At 37.3% G+C, this 25,517-nt stretch overlaps 3 protein-coding genes across 7 annotated transcripts; 2 read left to right on the top strand and 1 right to left on the bottom strand.

The window, feature by feature from the left end:
• Positions 1–2,365: 2,365 nt before the first annotated feature.
• On the top strand, positions 2,366–11,008 carry palmda (palmdelphin a). 2 transcript variants are annotated; one of them, XM_039677305.2, is made up of 8 exons: positions 2,366–2,410; positions 2,768–2,848; positions 2,957–3,075; positions 3,819–3,933; positions 4,082–4,106; positions 4,211–4,327; positions 4,713–5,582; positions 10,513–11,008. In XM_039677305.2, exons 1-8 carry the CDS (start codon positions 2,366–2,368, stop codon positions 10,551–10,553), a joined length of 1,413 nt encoding a protein of 470 aa, XP_039533239.2. In that variant the 3' UTR covers positions 10,554–11,008. The 2 variants fall into 2 exon arrangements, with proteins under 2 accessions (XP_039533239.2, XP_088987482.1); XM_089131356.1 differs by lacking the exon at positions 10,513–11,008 and having other exon boundaries at positions 4,713–5,641.
• Positions 11,009–11,694: 686 nt separating this feature from the next.
• Positions 11,695–18,475, top strand: LOC120482720 (uncharacterized). 4 transcript variants are annotated; one of them, XM_039677301.2, is made up of 4 exons: positions 11,695–11,782; positions 15,251–17,276; positions 17,376–17,464; positions 17,672–18,475. In XM_039677301.2, the coding sequence occupies exons 1-4, from the start codon at positions 11,777–11,779 to the stop codon at positions 17,765–17,767; spliced, it is 2,217 nt and encodes a 738-aa protein (XP_039533235.2). In that variant the 5' UTR covers positions 11,695–11,776; the 3' UTR covers positions 17,768–18,475. The 4 variants fall into 4 exon arrangements, with proteins under 4 accessions (XP_039533235.2, XP_088987481.1, XP_039533233.2 ...); XM_089131355.1 differs by lacking the exons at positions 11,695–11,782; positions 17,672–18,475 and adding exons at positions 13,498–13,806; positions 17,557–17,643; XM_039677299.2 differs by lacking the exon at positions 11,695–11,782 and adding an exon at positions 13,499–13,806.
• Positions 18,335–25,351, bottom strand: frrs1a (ferric chelate reductase 1a). Its single transcript, XM_039677302.2, has 16 exons — positions 25,241–25,351; positions 24,594–24,829; positions 24,352–24,491; positions 24,050–24,144; positions 23,755–23,899; positions 23,474–23,656; positions 23,275–23,373; positions 22,958–23,105; positions 21,163–21,276; positions 20,334–20,449; positions 20,068–20,154; positions 19,487–19,584; positions 19,318–19,376; positions 19,073–19,216; positions 18,791–18,849; positions 18,335–18,707 (listed from the first exon to the last, which is right to left on the bottom strand). The coding sequence occupies exons 2-16, from the start codon at positions 24,787–24,789 to the stop codon at positions 18,615–18,617; spliced, it is 1,776 nt and encodes a 591-aa protein (XP_039533236.2). The 5' UTR covers positions 24,790–24,829; positions 25,241–25,351; the 3' UTR covers positions 18,335–18,614.
• Positions 25,352–25,517: the final 166 nt, after the last annotated feature.

Here is a 25,517-nt window from a genome sequence, read left to right as displayed (position 1 = left end):
TATGCGATGAAATGTTCCTATATGCCATAAAGCTGTCAGCTATAGCGTGTAACAAAAACTGTTTATAGCCTACTATTGTCACTCCTAATGCAGTTTTCATATAATACTGTTACTGGTCTTTGCATTTTTTTTTTTTTTTTTAAACCCTGACCTTATCATGGGTCAATTTAAAAACATTTAGACATTTAGGCATGAAGATGTTTGTTAATGGCCTAATTTATTGCTCATGTTATCCATTCTTTACATCAGCTTCAAAAATGTGTTGTTGTTTTTTCTGTTTTTTTTTTTTTCACTATGATCCGTTTCAGAACAATTGGTGGGTTTTTGTGGCAGGGAGACGAACAGAGACCTAGTGCTGCTGTCCCACAACCTCAGACTCATTAGGCAATGTACCCCTGGGTGGCCTTGCTATTTTTAGATGTGCCTTGTCTAGTGAAATTCTAAGGGGTTCAATAGGGGTCTGTAGATGGATGTACAGATAGATAGATAACTTGATAAGTTGTACTGGGATTTGTAGTTTTAAAGCTTTTAGGGTTCAGGGCCTGTGGTTTCTTTAAGGTTTACACTCTAAAAAAAATGCTTGGTTGTTTCAACCTCTATGGTTTCAACCCATGTTTTGGTCAAATATAGACAGACCCAACTGTTGGGTTTAAAAATGTAATGTAAACAAAATGTACTACTTTAAACTGTTTTGATATTAAATAAAATTATGAATCAAATACATATTAAATTCTATTTTTCCTGAAAATATTATCTTTGAACAATATTTGTATTTACACATTTAATTTAAAACTAATTCAATTGAAAAGAGCTGTAACTAATCTAAAACTAAGCAAAAAAAAAATATATATAGGCATAAATACTGTTCAACTTAATACTTATTTGGAAAGAGACTACTTCAAGAATCAAGCATTGATTAAAAAGTGACGGCAAATACTTTTACATTAACTTTTTAACTTTCTACTCATCAAAGAATACTGAAGAAAAAATGTATCACTGTTTCCACAAAAATGTAAGCAGCACAAATGTTTTCAAAGTTGATAATAAGAGGAAATGTTTCTTGAGCCGCAAATCAGAATGATTTCTGTGATACTGAAGACTAAAGAAAACCACTAGTTTAAATTGTTATAATATTTCACTATTTTTACTATTTTTACTAAATCCAAAGTAAATGCATCCTTTTAAAACATTAATATATAATACTGACCTTAAAACTTTTGAATGGTAGTGTATATATTGAGTAAGTAAAGTTTTTATTGTGCGTTAATATTGATTCCATATACATAAAGCAATTTCTGCGAGCTTTTAGAATATGTCACTGAAATTAACATTGTAACATTGAACTATGGGCAGTGAGAGGCCTTATATCTAAAGCAGATGAGCAGGGTTATGTTGAGTCAGCACTAGATACTGTCTATGTATGAAGCAAAGACAGAGACATGAAGTCTGGACTGGAGTCGGTCTCACATATCCTGGGAAAAGTCTGGAGACCCACAGTCTCAGGCCCTGCTGTCACTATAACATGACAGTGTTACATTTGCAAATACTTGTTGCTCAAAAACTTGTAACTGAAGTATATTTAGCACACAACTGACAGGGTATCGGAAGTAGATCATGTAAATTGAAATGATATAGGAAGCGATGGTCTACTGCAGTGTTTTCTTTACTTTTCCGCTGCTAAATCTTCATCACAACAAAAGAAACATATTTTACCCTATACTAGTTAAAAGTATAGCAAATTAAAGCAAAGACAACATGTCTTTCAGTTGCGTTGTCTTTGTGGCCGCATGCGAAAACAGCCATGCAGGACAACCATTATAGAATGAGGTCAAAAAGTCAGCATAACTTTCATAACAGTGGATTACACATGCTAATAAAACATAATTCTTTAAAATGTTGGTCTATTGCATATACCATTGCAATATTTCCTACACTTGCATTGTGCTTATGTGGGAATCTCTGCAGTCCATAACGGATATTTAACTGAATGAAGCATGAAGCTACTTCAAGGAGCAAGTACTTGTCTATTAAACTGGACAATATCTACAAAGGGTCACCCACTCAGACACAGGCAACTAAATCCTGTCAGGCAGATAATTTATGGTGCATCGCAGAGACTGTTTTACCACTGCTGCTATTCATGGAACCACAGTGATCTTTAGAAAGCAGGAAGCAAGTGGTGATGAATGCACATTAACTAATGTATCAAAATATCAATGTCACTGTATGGACTATATGACCTATATTGGCTAACACCCTTTTGAGGCCCCACTTGTATGGATGATGATTTATAGTGTCATATAAAGGTAAATTAATCTTTTTTTCTGTTTTTTTTTTCTTTCTTTTTTTTCTTTCCAGTGTCAGGATGGAGGAAGCAGAACTATTAAAGGAGCGACTTCAAGCTATTACGGTAACCTTACATGGGTTTGTCTACTTGAAAAACTTGCATTATACACTTATAGTATTTATTAATATTTTTAATTAACTATTTTTTATATTTTAAATTTATTCTAATTTGTTTTATTGTGACATGCTTTAAAAAAATAATATTTAGCTTTATGTATTTCCGTTTTAGTAATTTTAGTAGTTCAACTTGATAAGACATTTCTCATTTTAATGTTACGTGTTTTTTTTTATCTAATTTGCATTTTATTTTAGCTTTATTATTTTTCAATAATGAACTGTATTGTTGACATCAGGCAACTGCTTTCCTATCACATAGATGTGCTACTGTTGTTCCATGTCTCTATTGTTCATTTGTCTACAGAATAAGAAAAAAATCCAAGAGGAAATTGCCCACAAACGGCTTGAAATTGACAGAGAGAAACTGAAGCTTCAGCATGTTAAGGTACATTCTTGATGTTAGAAGTATAGTGTCATCAGTATTTCTCTGCATTTTATGTTTTGAATTATGAGGGTCTGGAATTTAAAGTATCTCTCCATGTGTCTTTTATAGAAAAGGTCCACGAGAGATCTGTGGCTCATGGATGGGATGAACAGCAATAATCCACTGGAAACACAAAAAGCTCTTGAAGATGCCCAACAAACAAAACACCTCAAGAGTAATATATATCGGTAAGACAAATTTTTGTGATGTGCCTCCTTTTAATTTCAATAGTTTCATTACTTTAGTTTTATTTATACCATATTTACCAAAAGAGCCGAGCTGACCAAACACCATTTTGCTATTTGAGATTTTTCCATAAAAAATGTCAACTAGTTTGTTGAGCTTATCATAGCATATCTGTCATTCTGGCATCTTCTGAATACAGTTAAAACATTTTTAATCTTAATTTAAAGGTCTTTTGTATTTAGCTTCAGGGGTTGGCCTGATGTTTCTCAGCTAATGTTTTTTGCCCTGTGGTGCCCTAATAAAATCTTTTAGAGTGAAGTATGAGGCAAGCGGTGTGCAATGCTTTGTAAGCGTATTGCATTGTAGTAGCAATGAAGTCAGAGAAGGATACTTAAAAAAGCTTTTCTGATGTCCTTGAGAAGCTGCTACATACAGGTCACACCCTGGTACAAATATTGCTGTTGGTTTCATTCTTTGCGGGTGTGTTGAATGATTCAGGCCGATGGTGATTCTGACAGAATCTCTGTCGAAGGAGAGGATAAAATTCTAATGTCTGTTATTAAATATTTGTTTATAATGCTTTCATACCCTCTTATCAATAACTCAATGTGTCTTTAACTCAATGGATCTATGTCTATGCAGCAAACAGTACAAACAGAGTGTGTGTGTGTGTGTGAGAGAGAGAGACAAGAACTCTAAAAGATGGAAGATTTAGAAAGCAATTACTTTTACACATTCTCTGTAGGATAGAGAAAGAGATTGAAGCATTGGAGAGAGAGGAAATGAACATCTCAACAAATGAGGGGCTGATTCTAAAGAGGCTAAAAGCCATTGAAAAATCTCCAGAGGACATCATTAAGGTACAGTGCTTTTGTTATGATTCATTCAAAACAATCAGAAAATGTGTAATTTGCTATATAAAACTATATAAAATAAAAAATAAAAAAAGGTTTTATACTTCTAAAAAAATTGGAGACTATATTAGAAAATGATTCTGTTTCTTCACAGGCAGTGAATGCAGATTTCATAGCAGGTAAATACTGTAAAATTGCATCACAGCCACAATGTTTATGGACCATAAAAAATGTTGTTTTGAATTCTGGATTATATTTATGAATATGGAACTTTTGTTTGCAGACCCGATATATATAAATTCAACAATTCCAAATATGATAAAGCCCAGCACAACTCTATTAAATCAGAGGAAGAAACAAGACCTGGAAACTGAAGCAAAAAAGGATCAAGCCAAACCTGGTGAGCTGAAAGAAGACTTCAAACGTCATCAATATTTTCCTATGTAGATTTAGCAAAACAAAACTTTTAAAACAGGGTTTCCCAAACTGGGTTTCACATATCTCTGGGAAATAGCAAGGAGTTTGTGAGTTGATTAATTCATGGTGATCCCATTCAATCAAGCGTCGACTATGTTTCCATTCAAGGAACAGGGGTTGCATACGCAACCGAGACGTTCTACAATCTACTTAGCCTTAAGATGCTTTTGAGAAACACCGCCCAGGTGTCATTGGTTGTTCAAACAGAGTCCCACCTCCAAAATCAAACCATTGGTTGATTTAATGTTTTTATGCTGTGATCTTAAAAAAATCTAATATATTTCAAACATTCCATTTGTCTCTTACAGCTTTGTTTGCCATGGAAATTAATGTTCAGAAAGACTTGCGCACAGGTGAAAGCCAAGTGCTGTCCACCTCCGCCATTTCTCCCCAAGAACTCCAGCAGAGAGGCATCAAAGTCTACGACGATGGCCGTAAGTCAGTCTACGCCTTACGCACGGACGGTGACCAGCCAGGTGCGAACGGAGTGGATGAACTCAGTCCCGTGGAGGTTGAGGAGCTGCTGAGAAAGGCCTCTGAGAAAAAGAAGAGGTCCAATCAGGTTCAAATGGACCCTTCTTATCCCTACAACACCTCCCATGAACCACAATTAGACATAGAGAGCCACAAAACCAACGGACACCAAGATCCCTACAGCATCGACCTATCTGCATGGCCCGAGCTTGTATACAGTGATGGTATTCACTATCCGGTAGACGTGGGTCATAGACTTCCACTCCTTCCAATGCCTGATTATAATGACAGACCAGACGAATACTATCAAAACGGCAATGGGAACAACTACAGCCGTGAGCTATATAGCGGGGAAAGACACGCACACGGACAATATCGCAGCTGGGGAACACAGCATTTGGATTGTGACATCAGAAACCACAGCTTGTGCTCGGCCTACTCTGAGGACTCCAAAGTGAGTATCCTGAATGCCATGCCATCAGATGAGCCAGTCACCATGATCTTTATGGGCTACCAGAATGCCGAAGATGACAGCCAGAGCTATGAGGGCTCGGTTCGGGCAGAGCTGGTAATCGTTGGAGATGGTGAAGATGACACAAGCAAGAGCTTCCACTCTCATCAGAGCTCCAACGCCAACAACGCCTTTTCCTACTCTGCCGGAAGGAAAGGCAAAAGAGAGGGTATTGAGGACCCATCAACTACAGGTACCCGTAAGATTAAAAAAGTCAAAGAGAGACACAAGCCCTGCTGTGTGCTGATGTAGTTGCACTAACACTCTATCAGCTCTTCTATGATGCAGCTTCTCACCAGACTGACTTTACTCACTCTGCATGCTGGACACTGCTGTGGTTTTCCGTTTTTCAGTGTCTTAAATCATCCTTCATGTTGTCATTTGCTTATGTTGTCTGACAGAGTTTGTAAAAAAAAAACACCTTGTCGCACATGTGTAGCTTTAGAGCAGGGGTCTTCAACTGCAGGGGGTCCATCAATTATCATTAAATCTCAAATATTTATTTTTTTATCAAAATGTGTTGGACAAATAAATCGATAATAAGTTAACTAAAAACAAATCTGGTCTTCTTAATACACAACACTTTAAAAGTTTGGGGTCGGTAAGTGTTTTTTTTTTATGTTTTTAAGGAAGTCCTTAAATTCACAGAAGATTTATTTGATCAAAAATACAGTAAAACCAGTAATATGAAATATGTGTAAAAAAATTCAATTCAAAATAACTTTCTATTTTAATACGTTTTAAAATGTAATTTATTCCTCTAATGGTAAAGCTGAATTTTCAGCATCAGCTCTCGTTCCCTCTCAAGGAACTGGGGTTATATTAATAACCTAGACACTCCCTTTTGAGGGAACTCACTGCTGTGTCATAACATTGACGCTATGGGAACGTTAATACCCACTTTGCCATGCACCTGCTTCAATAAGCTGTGAAGATATGCACAATCATAGAGCTAGTGTCAATAACTCAAGCGATTTACACCGGAATTGAATATGTCAAAGTCTGTTCTGGCGCATAACCATGACATGCAATGCCCTTAATACCTAGAAGAGACAGTCTCAGGTAGTGACGTTCCCGAAATTCAATATTCTAACTAACCTGGTAAATTCCATAATAGCCCAACAATGGATGAGATAAAACCTGATTTAGCCTATAAACACCACCTTTTCTAGCAAAATAGAAAAATATTGTCATATATAAAACAAAAAAAAACTTTTAAAAAAAGTAATAAAACAAGTTAATCAGTAAATAAGCAAGTTAATAATCAAATAAGTTAGCCCCGCCCCCTCACGATAATATTGTGTATTGCCGATCTCACCACTTTTGAACGGACGTGTATGTCATTGTACCTCCCATATTAAGATTACATTTGCATTTCAATTTCACCTAATACACTTAATATGTAATTCTGATCATTTTAGTGAATTTGCAATGTAAACATAAGTATGTAAATGCATTCCTGTGCAGTATACATTTATTAATGGTCATCATTAATGGTCAATCTTAAAATACCTCAATTAAATGTTATGCAAAATGTGTCGCTATTCATCAAGGGCTCCTTGAAAAAAAGACCCCTGATTTAGAGCTATACCTCCCTCTAACGGCGAAAGGGCAGAAATGCACTTCTCTTTCAAAATAAAATATGCAATAACTCTTTTTTGTTTTCACCTGCCAAACTTTCTATGCTTCAAACTTTCTACTTTCTGTATTTTTTCATATTTTGCTTATAATTTCCTCCCTGTGTTTTTGCCGCTTGCAACTATAAGCATGAAAGTATTCCATCTGTTGTGACTTGAACAGGCATGCGTGCTTTCATGGATTGTGTTTCTTTTCTGTCATGCATCCTTTCTAATGCTTTGACATTAAGTGTATGAGAGTGTAAAAAGAGTGAGAGATTAATATTTGTAATAAAACTGATTGAATGAGTCTTGTTTTTTGTCTTTTTAATATCCTAATATGTTGTATATTAATAACTAAAAACAAAATAAGTTAACTACTAGATCACGCAAAATGCTAATTAGTTTTTTATTATTATTTAAATACTATTATATTATTTAATAATATTTTGAATTCGATTTTTCTGAGTAATTCTGTTGTGTGTTTGTCTTGATTTTATATATATATATATATAGCTTCAATTTAACTTTTGCTAATTTTAGTACTTCAACAGACTTATTTTGTTTGTTTATTGTCAAGAAACATTTTTTACGGTTTTCATTTAATATTAATATTTTATTAATTGTAATTAATCCATATTTGTTTTTTTCATGGAACACAAAAGGAGCTTGACAGTCGCTGTTATTATTATTATACATTTTGAGTCACAAGTAAATTCATTTTTTATGTGATCTATTCCTTTAAAGGGGACATACCATGCAAACTCCACTTTTTTAGCCCTTAAATGCATTTTGTTGTATATTTGGAGTGTTTATAAGTACAGAAAAGATTAAATTATTCTCTTCAGGTGATTCGTTTATATCTTTATATTCTGTTTTGGTCATATTTTTCAACCTGTTCAGATTTTTCTGTTGTCTATGACGTTTTTTGAGCAAGTGCGTCGCCATATTTGCAGCGGAACTGACAAATAAGGACATTGACTACATGTCCAACACTTCGAGCAATCCGCCATTATTATTTCTCGCTCCGATTTTGTAGTCCTAGCTCAATGATGCAGAAGTTACGAGAGGGCAAGTCAAAATGTTCAGTTTTTGGATGTACGTTAGTGGCCTGAAGCACTTCAAGGATTCCCACTTCAAAGACCATTTCACAAGATGTAAACAACACTGTTCCAGAAGCACTTCCTGTTAGTGATGGCTAAATGAAGCTTTTGTGAAGCACTGAACCCATGGGTTCATTACTCGAAGCTTCAGTTGCAGCGACCTCTCCTGGCGAAAAGCAAGGCTGCAGTCAATTGGAGAAACTACTTTAGTTCTGAAGCATCTTTGCTAAGATCACCCTTGGATTTTTAACTATATTTCCTTTGAAAACTCTTTGATCCACACGCTAATGCTGAGCATAATGTTCTATTTACAAATAAAAATTGATAAATGTATGTTTTGTGTTATTTAGGAGAGAGTGCTGGGAAAATATGGCATAGGTTGGGTGTGCTTGTGTAACTATGGCAGGGGGTGATTTTTGGGATGGGGAACACTCAAAGATTTTTATTGAGGTACATTATTTTTTCAACAGTTTTTGGACTGAGTCGGTTTCTTTTTTTGCTCACAACCTCTCCAGACTTGGAAAACACTCGCTCACAAGGAACAGATGATGCTGGCGAGACGCGCCGTTCCAGTGAATCACCTGATTGGACCGCAAACCAGTCAGATGATTCATTCAGGCAATGAAGCACTTGCTGCTTCGGACGTCATATGTCACATGATTTTTTTCGCACCAAAGCAAGCTTTGAAGCAGTGGTTCTCTAGGTTTGTAGTTCAGGGTTTCGAAGCACGTATCGAAGCTTCAGCGTCACACTGCCATCACTACTTCCTGATTCAGTTTTTTAACACTACATAAAAGCTGGGATAAAATACAACCAACAGAACATTTAAAACCGAATCAAAAAGTTAAACAAACATCTTTAAGATGTTTTCTTTACATGTGAAATAAAGAAAACCGTTACAAACTTAAACAGGAAGTGCTTCTGGACCAGTGTTGTTTGCTACATCTTGTGAAATTGACTTCCTTCTATCTTTGGAGACGACGAACAGAGCATTTCGATAAGCTGTAATATCGTTAATAAAAATAAAGTAGCTGCTACTTTACTTTCTTAAAACACATGGTGTTTATGGTTTAGCAGTACCTTTGTCTTTCTTTGTTTTTGTTTTGAAGTAACGTTACACGTCTGCAGTATTATTGTTTTTGAGTTTCATCAATGGTCATTTAGCTGCGTTTTTCTGATGCTTTTCTAAACGTATCATATTGTCAATATAGATTTTTTTGTGGTAAGATTAGAACGCAGTCATTTATCTTGTCAGTGTGCTTGTTTTAACAAGAGAAATAGTCGACTTTCACTAATAACACAAAATAGTTGACTCACATATCCATATGAAGAGGTCTGCAGGTTCGTCGTCGTCTTTATCGACTCGCTCGCTCTGGCTCGAATATGTAAGGCTTGATGGACAAGTCTTCTGTTGTTGACATTTTATTAAGTGTGAATAAAAATGTTCTTTGAAGGTATCGTATATAATCGTATATCTCTAATCAAACTACAATAATGGCCGAACGTGGGGAGATGAACTGACCGTGAACTCATCGACCTGGAGAGCGGGCGGCGTGTGACGCATCTCGTTTTTATTTAAAGGGGACGCATTGAAACCGGTCGCTCAAAGACGCACATCAGAAAAGGGGTAGAAAAGGGGCCTGTGGAGCTATAATGAGGAATTCAGACCCAAGCATTGCAGTTATGTTTTATATAGACCACAACGGTATGATTTATATGTAAAAATGAATGATTTAAAAGCATGATATGTACCCTTTAATGCTGAAAAACAAACTGATTACAACAGCATCCACCTACACAAATGTTGCATGACAAGATAAGTGACTCGCAACATTTGAGGCCACACTAACTTAAAGCCATTATGGCAGTATATGTTACTGCTAGACTCAATTCAAATGATGTTGTAACAGTATGCTCTATCTAAATATCTTTATCTAAAATAATAATAATAATAAATAAAAAGGGGTAAAAAAAATATAGTGGTCCACATTCTGTCATCTCTTCATTGTAGAATACGCAATCCAGCCTTGTCAATCTTCTTCAGAAACACACTCACTCCAGTTGTGTGCAGATAATTTGCTGTGCATGACTTCCAACCCATAAGAGGCTTTTAAGAAGGCTGGGTGGTGTGCTTGAAACACTCTTATATAATCAATCTTGGGGATTATATAAGTGGGGATAGCTTGTTTTATTAGGACAAATGTCTTTATAGCTTGAGTTATTAAGATTACCCTTTTACTTAAACTGCCCGTGCACAAAAGATGAGTCAGTGAGGAGGTGGAGCACTGCTGATAGGTCTCAGAGGGAAGCTATGGTGTGCATCAGCTGTCCATTAACTTCTCTTTGGTTAGGAGGATAGAACTGAACAGCTAAATCAATGTCTTTTCTCTCATGCTCCCAACAGCATTACAAATCCAGATGGAGAAACTGGGTCAAACCGCATAGTGACCGGCACACACATTTTGTGGAGATCACACTCTGCGAACTCTGAGATTATTTTACGAAGTGCCCAGCAAGACAAGAAACATAGATCAACATCTCGACGGAGTCTTCTGAAAGTGAAAGGAAGGATGTACTAACACTTTTCAAGTCTAAACCGCTTAACATATTTTTGCCTATGTCAGTTTCTTTTATTCATATTGGTGTTTTCAAAATACAACACACACAGATATCTGCTGTAAATGACACTGATTGTTGTTTGAAACGTCCAAAAAGGAAGATATTGTTGTCATACAGTATATGTCACAGTCTGAAGCTTCCTTTCAAATGTGTTCTCCATGTTGAGCAAAACCCAGAATGACAGTCAAACCTCATGATGTGCGTGTGTATGTGGCAGCTGACAGCTGTTTGGGACACCTTTATTATCTGTGCTAATGAATTAATCTTTCTGTTTTGTTTTTGTAGGGATTTTTTTTTTATTATTATAGATGTCCATGTCAAGGTCAACTTAGTGAGCCCTTATTATAATAAGGGCTAATTGTTTTTTTTTTTTTTTTTTTTTTTTTAGATATTTAGATATCTTTCAATGTTAATTAAATATTTGACATTTCTGATATTTTTGTCATAGTGGAAGTGAATGGTGACCAGGGATAGTCTTAATCTCTATTCATTCTCATTATGGAAAAGAGCAGCATGGACAATCTGCTAAATATCTAAATATCTACCTTCATGCAGGGTTATTGTAACAACATGCGGGTGAATACATGATGATAGATGACCTGTCCCTTTTATGAAATAGCCTATCTGACAAATATTTTTTGATGCATAAACACCCTATTAATTTGTTTTTGGTCCCCCTGTAGTTTTGCAAAAGAATAAAGCGAAAAAAATAAATAATAAAATACTAAATCAGATTAAAGCTGATCCTTTAATACACTGAGCCTCTGAATTTAATTCTGTCCTGATAACAGTTGTCTGGTGTGAGCTTTTTTCCCAGAGCATTGGGGATTGTGTGCAAATATATTGTTTAGGTATATTCTCTTTTCCCTATATGTGTCTGTGTGTGTGTTTGAGCTTGATCTGGAGCTTGTCATGTCTGTCAGTGGAGTTACTGTGCTGCCATTGGTCGATTCCCACGCATTCAATCACAGCTGTGGCTTCTGTCAAATACATGCACTCAAAGGAAGAAACGAGACCTTCACTGTTAAACCAGCCGACCTCAAAGCTCCATGACAGTGAGTATTTACATTTCAAACTTTTGTATTGATATTGAATATACATTACTGTAGTGTAACTCATCTGTCTGGATGGGGAGAGTCATTGTGCACCTGTGTCTGGTTAGAAACATTTTTATGCATCTTCAACAGAGTTTAAAAAAGGCTTAGATGTACACTTGCAAATTTGTGCATTGTAGTGGGAAGGTCTTAAGACAGAGGAGAGAAAGAGATGATGCCTTTTTTGGTGTTACATTTGCAATTTGATGGAGTGTACGCATGCTCCTTTTCTGTCAATTGTGTGGGTTGGTAGCAAAAACCGTAAAGATGGGGGGAAACATGCAGAGACTGAGCCATGTAACAGACAGAATATCCTCAGGCAAACGTATGTTATTACTGTGATGCTCCGCAAGCAGATTTGAATTGCTTATTCTGAAAAAAAAGAAAAAAAGAATAGAGTTTGCATCACATGTGATATTATTATTATTATTACAATAGAACAGATATGGCAGTTGAGGAATACTAATACTAATTCTGGGTTATTCCTGGAAAAACCCATAAAGATACATGAGGGTTGGCTTGGCTTATAGAATCTAAGTGGAGGATGAGTTTTATAATAAATATAAAATATCAACATTTGTGAGGTTTAGTCAGTCCAAACAGTTTTGAGGTTAACTTATCTAATTCTGTGTCTCTGAAAAATATTATGTTGAGTTTTTTTGTGTCTATTTGTTAATGAGAAATTTGTGGACACATCATTGTTGTTGTTTTTTTCTGTTTGTTGTTGTTTTTTTTTTAATGTATTTGAGTAAAAGTTATAGTTTTTGTTTTGGAGTATAAAATATAAAATTAGACCCTTGGGGTAAGATGACCAACCTCCCCCAGATTTGGTGCAAAATTGTTACTAGTGTAAATTGACAAATTATTGTAATTAATTGTGTTATTATTTAGTATTTCTATTAATTAGATGTACATATCCGACATGCTTTTGCAAAGTTAGTTGAGTGAAATCATTAAATATGCATTCATAGTCTAAACACTATTTATTTAAACACTGAGAGAACATCAGGAGCTTAAGAATACAATTGAACACAAACAATACCAGACAGAGAACTAACTCATCATGAGGACTTAAATATACACAGAGCAAAGAAAGGAAACTAGATGGCACAGAGGTGTGTGGCAAATCAAATCAGTAACTAACTATGACAACCAATAAGGAAAGCATGGGAAATTAGGTCAAAACAGGCAACATAAGAGAATATAATCATTACATACAGAGAATAATTTTACCTTTCAGATATCTCTTTAACTCGATTACTGCTGTGTATGTCATCGGTTATTAAATAATTTTTCAACCAAATTTTTAGAATAAAATTTTAAATTCAATAGTTGATTTACTTATATAAAAGGTGGGGGGTCAACTTAACAACTTACCCCAGTGCCATATTAGCTACCCTTTTTATATTTTACATTTTGTGCTATAACAACTAAATAAGTAAATGTTTCTATATTTCCTACAATAGCATTAGCTGATGCATCGTCATCTTGTACATGCTAAAGTTATCTAAAGTAGGCAAAATCCGTATTGTTGTTAAGAAGGGGGGGGGGTCTTCCCCCCATCCTACCCATATATATAAATATAAAAGAAGAGTCCAAGAGTGACCTTGCTTAGAATATGGACTGCATGTTCAAAAATCGCGTGGGCACAACCAACCGTTCAATAGTTGGTTGAGAAAGTGTGGGTGCCCATAGAGACAGAGCGGATCCGTTTCAGTGCAACCAGTGCTGGCGGGGCTCGTGCATTCATTTGCTGTCAATACCTTTATCTGCTCTATTTCACATTGACAATTGCTGACGGATCGATAGGTCTGAACAGGAATTTGTCGCGAGCTTGATTTTCCCTCATCGAGTTCAACCATATGAATTACTCTCGACGCGTCGCCATTTGGTTACTCGCGTTATCAGTGCAAATTATTCAGGCATGTGCATATTGCGGTAGATTGGAGATGATATCCGTTTGGCTCCTCTTTTTAAAGCTGTTGGTAGGTATCAACATATCGAAGCTTTGTGCATCTGTTGCATCCGTGTTTGGTTAACATCTGCATGCGCAAGGCACGTCAAGCGAGTATTGCAAGGCATTTTGTGTGCTGCATTCTACTGTCGTGCTTGGAAGAGTGTTCAGTGTAAAAAGAGTTATGATGCTGCTGTCTATATCCAAAATCTCTATGACTAATTGGTATAAATTCCTAATCTGCTTGTAATGTCAACACTGCAGTGACAGAGTAATACCCATTTACCAGAGAAGTTTGACTTAAAGGGATAAACCACCTTGAAAACAAAATGAGATCAATCACCATTCACTTTCATTGGATGGTGACAGAGGGTGTTAGTCTGTGACAGGCTATCACACATCTTAATTTTGGGGGGATATTTCCCTTTAATGCAACAGTCACACTTATTGGATAATAACTGATGACATAATTTTGCTATCTGCAGAATTCCACCTCTGGCTAAGTGGATGCGATGTTCAGACATTAGAAATCTATTTTCCAAAACAGACAGGGGTTAATGGTGGTCACAGCACCAGCAGGCATGCATAAAATAACATCATATCCGCTCGATATGACCAATAGATTTGTTTCTCTGTCTCTCTTACTGGATAAGCTCAGGCTGATTGCTCTAAAAAACCAACTGCATCATGGCACTTTGATAAGGTTGTCTCTGACTAGTGAGCTATGTACATGGCTCTTACTGTATAATAAACAAGACAGCCTCCTCAGATGGAGCATGTTGCCAGGCAACCACCGTTTTTTTGGGGGGGAAAACACAGAACAGACCCTCTTAAGTCATATCTTGCGAATAAATGATGACAGTATATGAAATGGCATTTTGATCATCCACATAATGTAAGCTCCTCTCAGTTTATGTTGCATGAGTGTGAGCACTGAAGAACCACACAGAAGTGAAATGATAAATGATTAAGTGATACATTGTAAGGAAATATGAATTATTGTACATTGTAACTGAGTGCAGTCAACCAATTAGATTTTAGATTTATACTTTCAAGAAAGTAGTACTTTGTCACTAGTTTTAGCATTCTCTTTTTTATTTAAGCTTTGAAGTTTTTGTGATCACAACTTGAACAACCTCATTGGTCAACCCAAGTTTATTTAAAATGACATCCTTAAAATTAAAGCAGATGTCACATATTTTCTATGAGGCTACTAAAACAACCTTTAATGTAGATTTTAAGCCCACTTCGTAATTGCCTGCTTTGTTAGAAACCACTTCTCATGGTTATTTGGTATCATAGCGGTCCACCCACTCCTCACAGCATGGATGCCAGAATAGCTTGATGAAACTATATGGATTTGAAACTTGGATCTGAGACTTTTCAAGGACCAAGACTAAGAGAAAACAAATGTTTGGTTTCAAAGCTTGGTTCCTTTAATTCTAAACAAATCTGTTTCAATGTAACTTTCTTAGAGAGCCACAGCTGGTGTGGGAAGGTCATATGGAAGTGAACTAAATGAAGCCAAAAGCACCTCTGTAAATCAGCAACAAAAAGAGCAGAAATACCTCTCTGAAAAAGTCACCATGGAGACCAGCCAGTTTTCGGAAATGGCTGATCTAACAGACTGTAAAATGGATCCTGGGAGTACAGAGGACCAGACATGCCAGTTCACTGAGGAGGCAAATGAATGTTTTAACACATATTTCTCAGAGTGCCTGGATACCATAAAGAGCGACCCCCACGAAGACCTCGAAGGGCAAAACGACAAAGGCATAACCAATGCAAGTGAGAGCTCAGGTGAATCTGATGAGAGCAAAGAATCTCAAGATAGCGTTATGGTCAACAAACAAGAACTATCGAATGGCAGAGAATCTTTGACCTCTGATTCTCATGAAGACCAGCACACGAATGACCAACCAGAAGAGGAAATGGAAATCAACAATTCTGATGATGCCCAGGAGGAGGAGCACAATGAACCTGAGGAGAGGGTGGAGGCAGAAGAAGAATCTGTGCTGGAGCCACAAACGAACGAGCTGGTGATTTCTGAAGTCCCGATTCCCACTTGCCCGGATGTGGATCGAGATGACCTGAGTGACTGCCTGCTTGTGGAAATGGCCATCATTTCATCAGACAGTGATGCTGAGGAGCCATGGAGATCTTCAGCTGACAACAAAAAGGAGATTGAAGAGAACGGTGATCTCTTGGGTATGGATGAAGCAGAGGTAAACCCGGAAGACCAAGCAAGACAGGAAGAAGTTGAAGTGATTGATAGCAATGCTGAACCTGAAGATGAAGCCCTGGCTTTGAACCTTATTGAAACTGAAATTCTAGAACAACCAGAGTGTCCCACCGAATGTGAGCTGCAAGATATTTCTTTGGACTCCTCTATCCATTACTGCAGCTTAACAAAGATTGCCGAGGACGAAGATGAGCTTGGGAAAACCTCAAAGCACAACCTGCAGCGCCTGTCTTGTTCAACTTCAGAGCTCGACAAGAAGTTGCCGCAGGACTTCTGCGTGGTTCAGGAAATAAAGAGCGAGAATGTCAGCACAGAGCATCTGGATTTCAGGGTTGCTCGCAAGCAATGGCAGAAGATGGAAGAGCAAGCCAAGGGTCTGGTGCACCGGCCAGTGATGAAGCAGGGAACTTGCCAGGGTGGGCACAGCTTCATGTATACACCTGTCCGCAACATTGATCGCCCTAGAAGAGAACCTGACATCGAGAGTCTTGGTCTGGGGGAGTACCAGTACACTCAATTCAGCCCCTGTTCGGAGGATTCTGGACTGGATGACACAAGCTACAGGTCACCTTACGATGAGCCAGAGACTCCAGTGGAGCGGGAGATCCGTGAAGCTCTCGAGCGAGAGGAGAATTTCAGACGAGAAAGGGCAATGGCAAAGATGTCTGCAGGTGACGCTACACAAGTTCTACCCAGGCCTAGTGCTCTTCACCACAGCAGATCAGAGCCTGGGGAGAAAGGACGGATGTTTGACACACCGGAAGACAGATGCAGGTCTCAGAGGTCCCCTAGTGCAAGAACTCCAACTTTGTCCGTCACTGCATCTTCTGGAAGAAATCCCACATACCATGAAATGACCGCCAGCAATGTCATTATACTCGAGCCGGATTCGTACCCCACAAGTCCACGGAATCGAGGGAAAGGTGGGCTGCTCTCTCCAGGGACCAGCAGTTTCCAAGAATGGCCAGACATGAACAACGTGATAATCCTGGAGACATCAAATCTCATAATTCGAAGTGCCTCGGAATTCTGCCTGAGCACTGCATGCCAAGAGACACAAGAGAGCACGTTTCAGAACAATCCCTTCTTCAAACTGCGCTCTCACAGCACCCAGTCTCTGGTGGATCAGGAGATCAAGTTGGTGAAGCAAAGAGAAGAGGAGCTTAGGAGGCAGAGAGCGCAACTATATGTAAAGGAGAGATACGACACAGTCCTCGTGTCCCCCAGCCAACTGCAGAATTTCACTTACGAGAGACCAGGTAGCATATTTTGCTACTAGTAAAGTATTTACTGCATTGATGTTATTACACAAATATGTATTGATGCGAACGTCATTCTTTTATTTGGACTCTTTACAGGAGAAGTACCAGCAAAATCCAAGTCATCCCCCTCATCTCCATCGAGGATGCGCAAAATGGATCGCTCCGCTTTGTCCTGCGACCACAAGGTATAGTACATTCAATTTAAGCATGCTGATTCAAAGTTGCAGATTTTAAACTGCTCAATTTTTTGTTTGTCCTCTCATGAATCATATATAAGTGTTCTGAATTACATTTCATCTGTTTCACATCTTTGACATCTCATTGATCTGTGCCCATTTCACCTTGAAACTGGAAACTGCATGCAGTTTTACAGGTGAAGTTTTCTCCTTTAGTTCCCTGAAGCTCCCTTTCCTCGAGTCAGACGAAAAAGTGCCCTGGCCCTGAGGTGGGAGGCAGGTATCTTTGCCAATCATCAGCAACAAGACTGAATGATTCACAAAATCAAGTTTCCATTACAGTATACGCATGTAGAGATAGATTCAGAGTAAAACAGTCATTAGTACAAACCTGGAACTTAATAGGCGAGTAAAGAGTAAAAATATTCTGATAAACTGATGTCATACCTTTTTTAAATGTTGGATGCGAATAGTATTTTCATTCAGAATTTTATCCTGGGTACACTTTTATATTATTGCAGATGTAAAATTTATAAAGTAAAGCCTAAATTGCACTATGTACAAAAATAGCGCCAAACACTGAGAAATATATTACTCTGATTTCACATAACATACATTGTTTAAAATAAATACTAATTTTGAGTCTTAACAATTCAGTTTCTTGTTTCTATGTTGTCACTTTAGCCATACAGTCGAGAGCAGAAGTAAATAAAAATAAATTTATTATTGATTTTATCTGATTAAAAGTGCAATTTAAGACAAGAGAAACAGCTTCTTGTAATGTATATTATAAAGTATATTATGGATGTAGCTTCCAGAGATCATACAGATAAGTAGCTGGCTTCTGTACCATTATTACATTGTGAGCCTTTTAAACAATTTTATGCTTTGATTGCCTGCTTATAATGTCAACATTTATTCCTGCGTGAAAATAATAATTGAAAATTTGTGTGAATTTCACGTCATAATATTCATGTTTGAAATGGCATCTTAATAGATATGTTTTTTCCTTGCAGGATGTTTTCAATGCAAAAATATTGTTCAAACCTTGCAATAAAATGAAATGACACCTGATAATGATTTGTTCTGCCGTATAAATGATTGTAGGCCTTCATCCCAGTTTATCTCCTGAAAAGCTGCCATGTGATTCATATGTTGGTTATACATTCCCTATGGAGACAAGCATTGAGATACAGAAAGCTGAGTTTCCGAGCACGAACACAGCAAGGACAGCAACTCTAAACTTGGTATCCTGTGGAAGCAGAAAGAAGAGCATTTAGGTTGTTTTTGAGCCTTTTTAATCTCCACCCTTACATCTGAGTAAAGTAAACTTACCCAGTTTACTTTCCCTGAAAAGTCTGAGATAACTGGAAGTTCATCTTCATTGACACTTCCTGTTGAAACAAGAAAACTGACTAAATATATAATGTTACATATCTTTGAAAGCATTTATGCTTCATTTCACTCTCAGTTGGAATTATCTTCAATTGTAAGTCTGAAACCACGGGAAGAGGGAACGTGACTGAACAGGAAGTACTGTGTACTTCCAAATCAATCAGACTTTTGCTTTTGCACAGTCTTTCAGAGGTGTTTAATGTAAAAATGATTTATACAGACCTTTTCTAATAACATCATGCTTGTGAAGTTTTAACACAAGCTTTAACACAATGGTCCAAACCACAAAAGCAGAGAGAACCCCTGTGGTCCATGGGTAAGGTAGCAAAAGAGACTGTTGCTTTATTCCAAAAAATATGGAAATCACTGCAAAAAAAAAAAAAAAAAACACGAAATTATTACTGATAGAAATTGATTTATTTGAGATACATTTTCTAAACAACAAAATCCCAAAGAGCAGAACTCACCAGCAATAATTTCAGCAGCATTTCCAACACCCCAGTGCAACCAATTGAATATCCATCTCCTGGGAAAATGAAATGATTATCCTGGTGTTATTCTACTCACTTCATTATGTTTTTCAATTCAGATATGTAAGCAGAAAATGTCAATATGATTTCATTGATGAGCCATTACCTTGAGGAGTCTGGAGCTGGTCTGAATGCAGCCATTATAGGCTGACAGAAAGTGAGGATCATAACTGTGCAGCCTAGGTAGGGATGAGCACCTGCTCTCTGCAAAGACATTTGGTAGTAGAATTGTTAACTAAAACCAAAGCTATTCTCAGAAGATTAAATAAATCCGAAATAAACACAAATCTAAATATTAGATTAAAAAAATACTATAATAAATGAATAAATGCTGGATTAATAAATGCTGTAAAGGTATTGTTCATTGTTAGTTAATGCTATGTAGTTAACTAATCTAAACAAGTGAAACCTTATTTTGAAGTGTCTTAAACTAAAATAGAAATAAAATCTGAAAACAAAAATAAAAGTTAATTAAAAATATGAGCTAAACACATTTAAAGACAATACAACATAGGCTACAATACAACACCACACCATAATTATAAGACACTCTCTAAACGAAATAGGATGCCCCCTATTGGCAAAGAGCGTAACTGTAGCATTTAACATATTGAATATTGTGTTTAAAATATGTATTGTGTTTTATTTCAAAACATTGTCTAGACATAGAGCACAGGCTTTACTCACTGTGCTCCATTTTCCTCGGTAGATAAAAGGAAAAATGAAGCCCACAGCTGTGAGCAACACTGTAAGACACATCAACATGCGATGCACCTGTAAACAGAGGAAATGAAAATTATGAAAAGCTGATTACCAGTGAAATGTGCAGAAAACTAAAAAGTATTAAAGCATGAATAAGTAATAAGCAGCAACCATAGCTTGTTTCATAGATTTTTTTATTTTATTTTTTGCAATAGAAGCATAAATGTCCTGTATAAAAACATAATTCATACCTGGAACCATATTTTTTGCCCAAACAATGTTCGTTCTGACCAATCAGGTTTATAATAGCCAGCGATTAATGTTCCAGTGCTTCCTGCTAGCATCCAGGCAATCAGCATTAGAGCTCCTGCATGTACATTTGGAATTATATGCAAATGACAGCATTTTGCAATTTACACCAATATCGTGTAGTAGTTTATCGAATTACCAAATTGCCATAATTTTATTGCACAGCCGTTACAATACACTTTTCAATGGCACAATAATGATAATTGCACTTGCAACATTTCCTTTTCCTGACCATATATTAATAGTTAGTTATAACAGTTAGTTTACTGAAGTTGCATCTCATATCATATTTACATACAATGCAAGAGCAAAAATCTTAGGTCTCCCCTCCCCTCCCAGCCAGCAGCAGCTTAAGTGCCTATATCCATAAGTTAAGAACACACACACTAACAACAATAAATTTACTGTTTAATTAAAAAAAAAACTGCTCACAATGATTAAAAACACAGTACATTACTGTGGCAAAATAAATTAGGTCTATCTACTGTTAAGAAGCCTAATAGCTTGGTGAAAAAATTAGTCTCAAGTCTACAAGTTTTTGCTTTCAAACTGCAGTAGCGCTTGCCAGAGGGAAGCCGCTGGAAAAGGTTACTGTTGGGGTGACTGGGGTCCTTGACAATCTTTTGGGCCTTCTTCTTGCACCTCTCCTGGTACAGGTCTGCTATATATGTGAGCTCACAGCCGCATATTTTCTGAGCAGTTTTGACCACTCTTTGTCTCTTATTTAGTCTCAGTATCCTGCAGTAAACTTAATTGCAGCAAAACACTTACCATGATATTTCATGAGCAGTGGAGATCGAGAACCTGTCAGTATCTCAGCAGGGCCGGTAATGATCTGATGGTGGGATGATATCAGTGGCTGCCACGTGTGTCTATGGATCATACCTGCAGCACAACAAAACAACAATAAAACTGATGAGATAACTTGGATAAAGCATCATCTCACACCATTCTATCAGTAAAAAAAAATGTGATTTATTATACAATAAAGATAGGGGGAGGGGGGTGTATCTAAAATGTGAGACAATTGCTGCGTAAATCGTAGGACAAGATCCGGTCAAAGTGTTTTAAGAAATGCATGTGTGCTCGTTTCCTTGTAAAAGTTTAATTCAGACTTTAGCAAACCAGCTGTAACTATTTTATTCCCTGTGCACCCTATGACCCTGCCATAAAATAAATGAAAGGAAATGAGGGCTGATTGCTCAGGCCTTCACAGACATTTGTCAACCAGTAAGGTCAGAAATCCGGATCTGTGCAGTAACACGCAGTGGGGAGGCCATAAAAACAATGTTATACGTGACACTATCTGATGAGATGCATGATCATTTGCCAAAAGGAGAAATACAGCCCTGAAAGACATGATGACCGGAACGACAATTCCTGCAATTTAATCATCCTGTAAATGTAGCAGTTAAAAAAAGAGACAACACACATAAGACAAAATTAAAATCTACAGTATCTTATCTATTCAGATTATGTTATATGTCATCAGTGTTATTTTCTACCCTATCTCACGACCAATTCGTACGAGTGATTCAAAAGTGGCTAATTCATACTAATTCATACGACCTCACTCGTACAAATTTGTACGATTTGTCTAAACCCACGTGACGGTTATGTTTGGGCGGGGTCAGGGGTAGGTCATTCGTACGAATTCATCCGAATTGGCTAATTCGTAAAATATGTACGATTTAGCTAAATCGTACTAATTCGTACGAGTGAGGTCGTACAAATTGTTACGAATTAGCCACCTCGTAAAATTCGTACGAATTCCCGTGAGATCGGGTTGTTATTTTAGTATATGTGATGCGATCTGGGAAAACCCATCGGATGACATTCAGATGGTAGAGTCAGAATTTGGCGTAAACAGAATGAGAACATGGATCCATCATGCCTTGTTACCACTGTGCAGGCTGGTGGTGGTGGTGCAATGGTGTGGGGGATGTTTTCTTGGAACACTTAAGGCCCCTTTAGTACCAATTGGGCATCATTTAAAACGGCCTACCTGAGAATTGTTTCTGACCATCTCCATCCCTTTATTACCATCATGTACCCATCCTCTCATGGCTACTTCCAGCAGAATAATGCACCATGTCACAAATCTTGAATCATTTTAAATTGGTTTCTTGAACATGACAATGAGTTCACTGTAATAAAATGGCCCACAGTCACCAGATCTCAACCCAATAGAGCATCTTTGGGATGTGGTGGAACAGGAGCTTTGTGAGCTGGATGTGCATCCCACAAATCTCCATCAACTGCAAGATGCTATCCTATCAATATGGGCCAACATTTCTAAAGAATGTTTTCAGCCCCTTGTTGAATCAATGCCACGTAGAATTAAGGCAGTTCTGAAGGCGAAAGGGGATCAAACACAGTATTATGGCGCTTTTCCACAAGCGCCATTAGTATGGAGTTCCTAATAATCCTTTAGTGAGTGTTATATATAGCTATATATAAGCTATATATACATAGATTAATTTCAATTAGTGAAAATGATTTTTTGAAATAGCTTTACTTGACAATAACAACAATCTAAGTCATTGATGCAGTTAAAAAAGCTCACCATTTTCTGCAGTGCCGTGTGCTATGAACAGGTAGTAACTGTTGTTAAGACTGAATCGGACCAGATCCTGAGGGGTGTAGATGGATCTAGAGAACTTGCACTGAATGACCCCATCGGAAACTCTCCAGCCTACATCAGTCAGCACAGACTGCAGAAGAAGTGAAAGTCCTGCTGGTTACATTTATGACTGAGACTACATAAAGTTTAGAGCACACGCTGTCATCTTTTTGGACTATAATGTTTTTTATGGTTTTAAAATGATGTTGTAACATCCTGAAAACTAAAAGCAGCATTACAATCCTAAAGTGCTCTCTCACCTGGGATGCCTCCTCTGGGTATGTCCTTCCTGTTGTGTGTGCAGGCTCAACGCTTACACGACCCCTGTCATTTATGCACAAGTATGCATCATCATCTCCCTAGAAAAACAATAATATCTTCAGAGTCATGTGAATATAATATATCTAAAGTCAGTTCATTATAATGCACTGAATGCAATTTTAGTACTAGAATTCTCACCATCCATTTATCCTTGGACAAGGCAAAGGAGACGTATCCCTGTGCAGGGCCGCTGAGCTCAAACGAAACTTTTTGACCCAAAGTAGAAAACGAAAGGAAGAAGCAGTTTGTGTCCATAGAAGGGTTACAGCCGACAGGGTCAATAAGACAAGACTTCCACCTGCCACATCCCTCTGGAGTGAACTGTAAGAGAAGTGGCATCATGCAGGTTTTTCTTTACAATAAAAGGCTATGTAAAACAGCTTATACAAGCAGATTATCTTTAGTATTTTGGCACGTACTGGCTCAGGTAGTATAGAGGTGCTTGCAGAGTTTGTAGACATGACGGTGGTAGATTGAGGTGGAGCGGGAGTCACGTCACCCTGAGATATGACCGGACTAGGAAGTTTGAGCCAGAATGTCTTGTAGTGGGCAAGAACTGTAGCACTTGATGTAAATAAAATAAAATAAAATAAAAAACTATTTTAAATTTGAATATACCAGACATTTTGGTTTGAAAAGAGCTAATACAACGAGTGACCTGTTTATGAGTATTTTCAACATTGAATTACAAAGTAAGATCAGAAACACACTCACAAAAACTGAATAGTGGGAGGAGCATTTGACGGGGCTTTCCAGATCACCTGAATTTCTGTCTTTTTGACATTACTGGTGTGACTAACAGCAGAGCCCTTTAAAAGACATCATACTTGCATTGTACGGCAACTCTTTAACATTAAAAACACATTGAGACGTCATTTCAACATGCTTTGTAATAGCAAATAAATCATGGTAAGTGATTTATACAACAGCAGGGCTGTGATCAACCAACCAAATTATATTTAGTATAGACCTTTTGCTCATGTGATGTCAAAACTATGGCCTCCACTATAAAGTACCTCTATGCTGTTGCATGTCAAACGCTGGGAAATCTTTGGATCTACCAATGCGAATGAGCCCACAGCTGATCCATCAGGGTTTGTAGCATCTCGGGCTTGAATTAGAAAGCCTTCAAAGTGCTCCCTTCCAGAGATAGTGACTATGGACAGTGGATTATGGCAAATGGCAAAAGAAAGCTTTACTCAAAACATCTAAATTGGTCAAAAATGCTAATAATTGTTTAATGTGTTTTCCCCCTCACCTCTGATGTCCATCCCTGGTCTGAATTTACTGGCGTTCACAGTCAGTGTGTATGGACTGGCAGTAGTGTTGGGTTGGCTGTGATGTTCTGGCATCATGCTCTCGCAAGATTTCTCCACCTTTCCATTTTTGTATCCACTTACAGCTGTCAAACTCAAAGTCGCAAGGATTGCCAGAGACGTTTGCAGATTCCACATTTCCAGCAGAGGCAAAGTGGTCCTCTTCTGTGGATAGATCCTGAGAGGAGTAAAACATGGCCATTAGTCCATAGTTATACCGTGCTCCTTATAATTCATATTGCATTATATTAGGGTTCCCAAATGTATTAACAAAGTCATTTTCAAGAGTTTTTCTTAACTTTTTCCAGTCATTTGTGATTTCTGTGGAAATTGATTTTCTCTGGGGGTGAATTTGTATGTCAGTTACCAGCCATTGTAATCAATATAATATACAAAAATGTGTTTTTTCCCAATATGAAAAAGAAAATGTTCTATACTCACTTTATTTCATGAAAAAGCCATTATAATTTGCTGGCCAATTAATTGAATTTTCCATGACTTTTCTAGTCAGTTTAACAATGAATATAGTTAGTATGTGTGTGAAAATAAAGTTTAGCCTAAGGTTTTCAAAAGAAAGCACTGCTCTTACCTTGTCAGTGTAACCTGTCTGCTCAGGATCAGGTAATGTTGGCAGATTATATTTTTATGGCTTGAACATGAATGGGCGGGTCATGTCGCATTTTTAAGAGTCTGTAGGCCTGCCACCACATGATGGAGACAAAATCTGAAACAACTCATATTGCATTATATTAGGGTTCCCAAATGTATTAACAAAGTCATTTTCAAGAGTTTTTCTCAACTTTTTCCAGTCATTTGTGATTTCTGTGGAAATTGATTTTCTCTGGGGGTGAATTTGTATGTCAGTT

The sequence above is a fragment of the Pimephales promelas genome, chromosome 5 (genome assembly GCF_988280905.1).
Source record: "Pimephales promelas chromosome 5, fPimPro1.hap1.1, whole genome shotgun sequence".
Taxonomy (NCBI): Eukaryota; Metazoa; Chordata; class Actinopteri; order Cypriniformes; family Leuciscidae; genus Pimephales; species Pimephales promelas.
Note: the sequence above shows the minus strand (reverse complement) of the source record. Positions and strands in the feature narration are given on the sequence as shown.

Excerpts from the sequence above, each read along its gene's own strand:
- palmda (XM_089131356.1), top strand. The coding sequence starts at position 2,366 with ATGGAGGAAGCAGAACTATTAAAGGAGCGACTTCAAGCTATTACG. Across the intron at positions 2,849-2,956 it reads TGAAGCTTCAGCATGTTAAG|AAAAGGTCCACGAGAGATCT; the intron begins GTACATTCTTGA and ends TGTCTTTTATAG. Across the intron at positions 4,328-4,712 it reads AAAGGATCAAGCCAAACCTG|CTTTGTTTGCCATGGAAATT; the intron begins GTGAGCTGAAAG and ends TGTCTCTTACAG.
- LOC120482720 (XM_039677299.2), top strand. The coding sequence starts at position 13,684 with ATGAATTACTCTCGACGCGTCGCCATTTGGTTACTCGCGTTATCAGTG. Across the intron at positions 13,807-15,250 it reads TCCTCTTTTTAAAGCTGTTG|AGAGCCACAGCTGGTGTGGG; the intron begins GTAGGTATCAAC and ends TAACTTTCTTAG. Across the intron at positions 17,277-17,375 it reads TTTCACTTACGAGAGACCAG|GAGAAGTACCAGCAAAATCC; the intron begins GTAGCATATTTT and ends GACTCTTTACAG.
- frrs1a (XM_039677302.2), bottom strand. The coding sequence starts at position 24,789 with ATGTGGAATCTGCAAACGTCTCTGGCAATCCTTGCGACTTTGAGTTTG. Across the intron at positions 24,492-24,593 it reads ACCAGGGATGGACATCAGAG|TCACTATCTCTGGAAGGGAG; the intron begins GTGAGGGGGAAA and ends CACTGTCCATAG. Across the intron at positions 21,277-22,957 it reads ACACGGCACTGCAGAAAATG|GTATGATCCATAGACACACG; the intron begins GTGAGCTTTTTT and ends GTTGTGCTGCAG.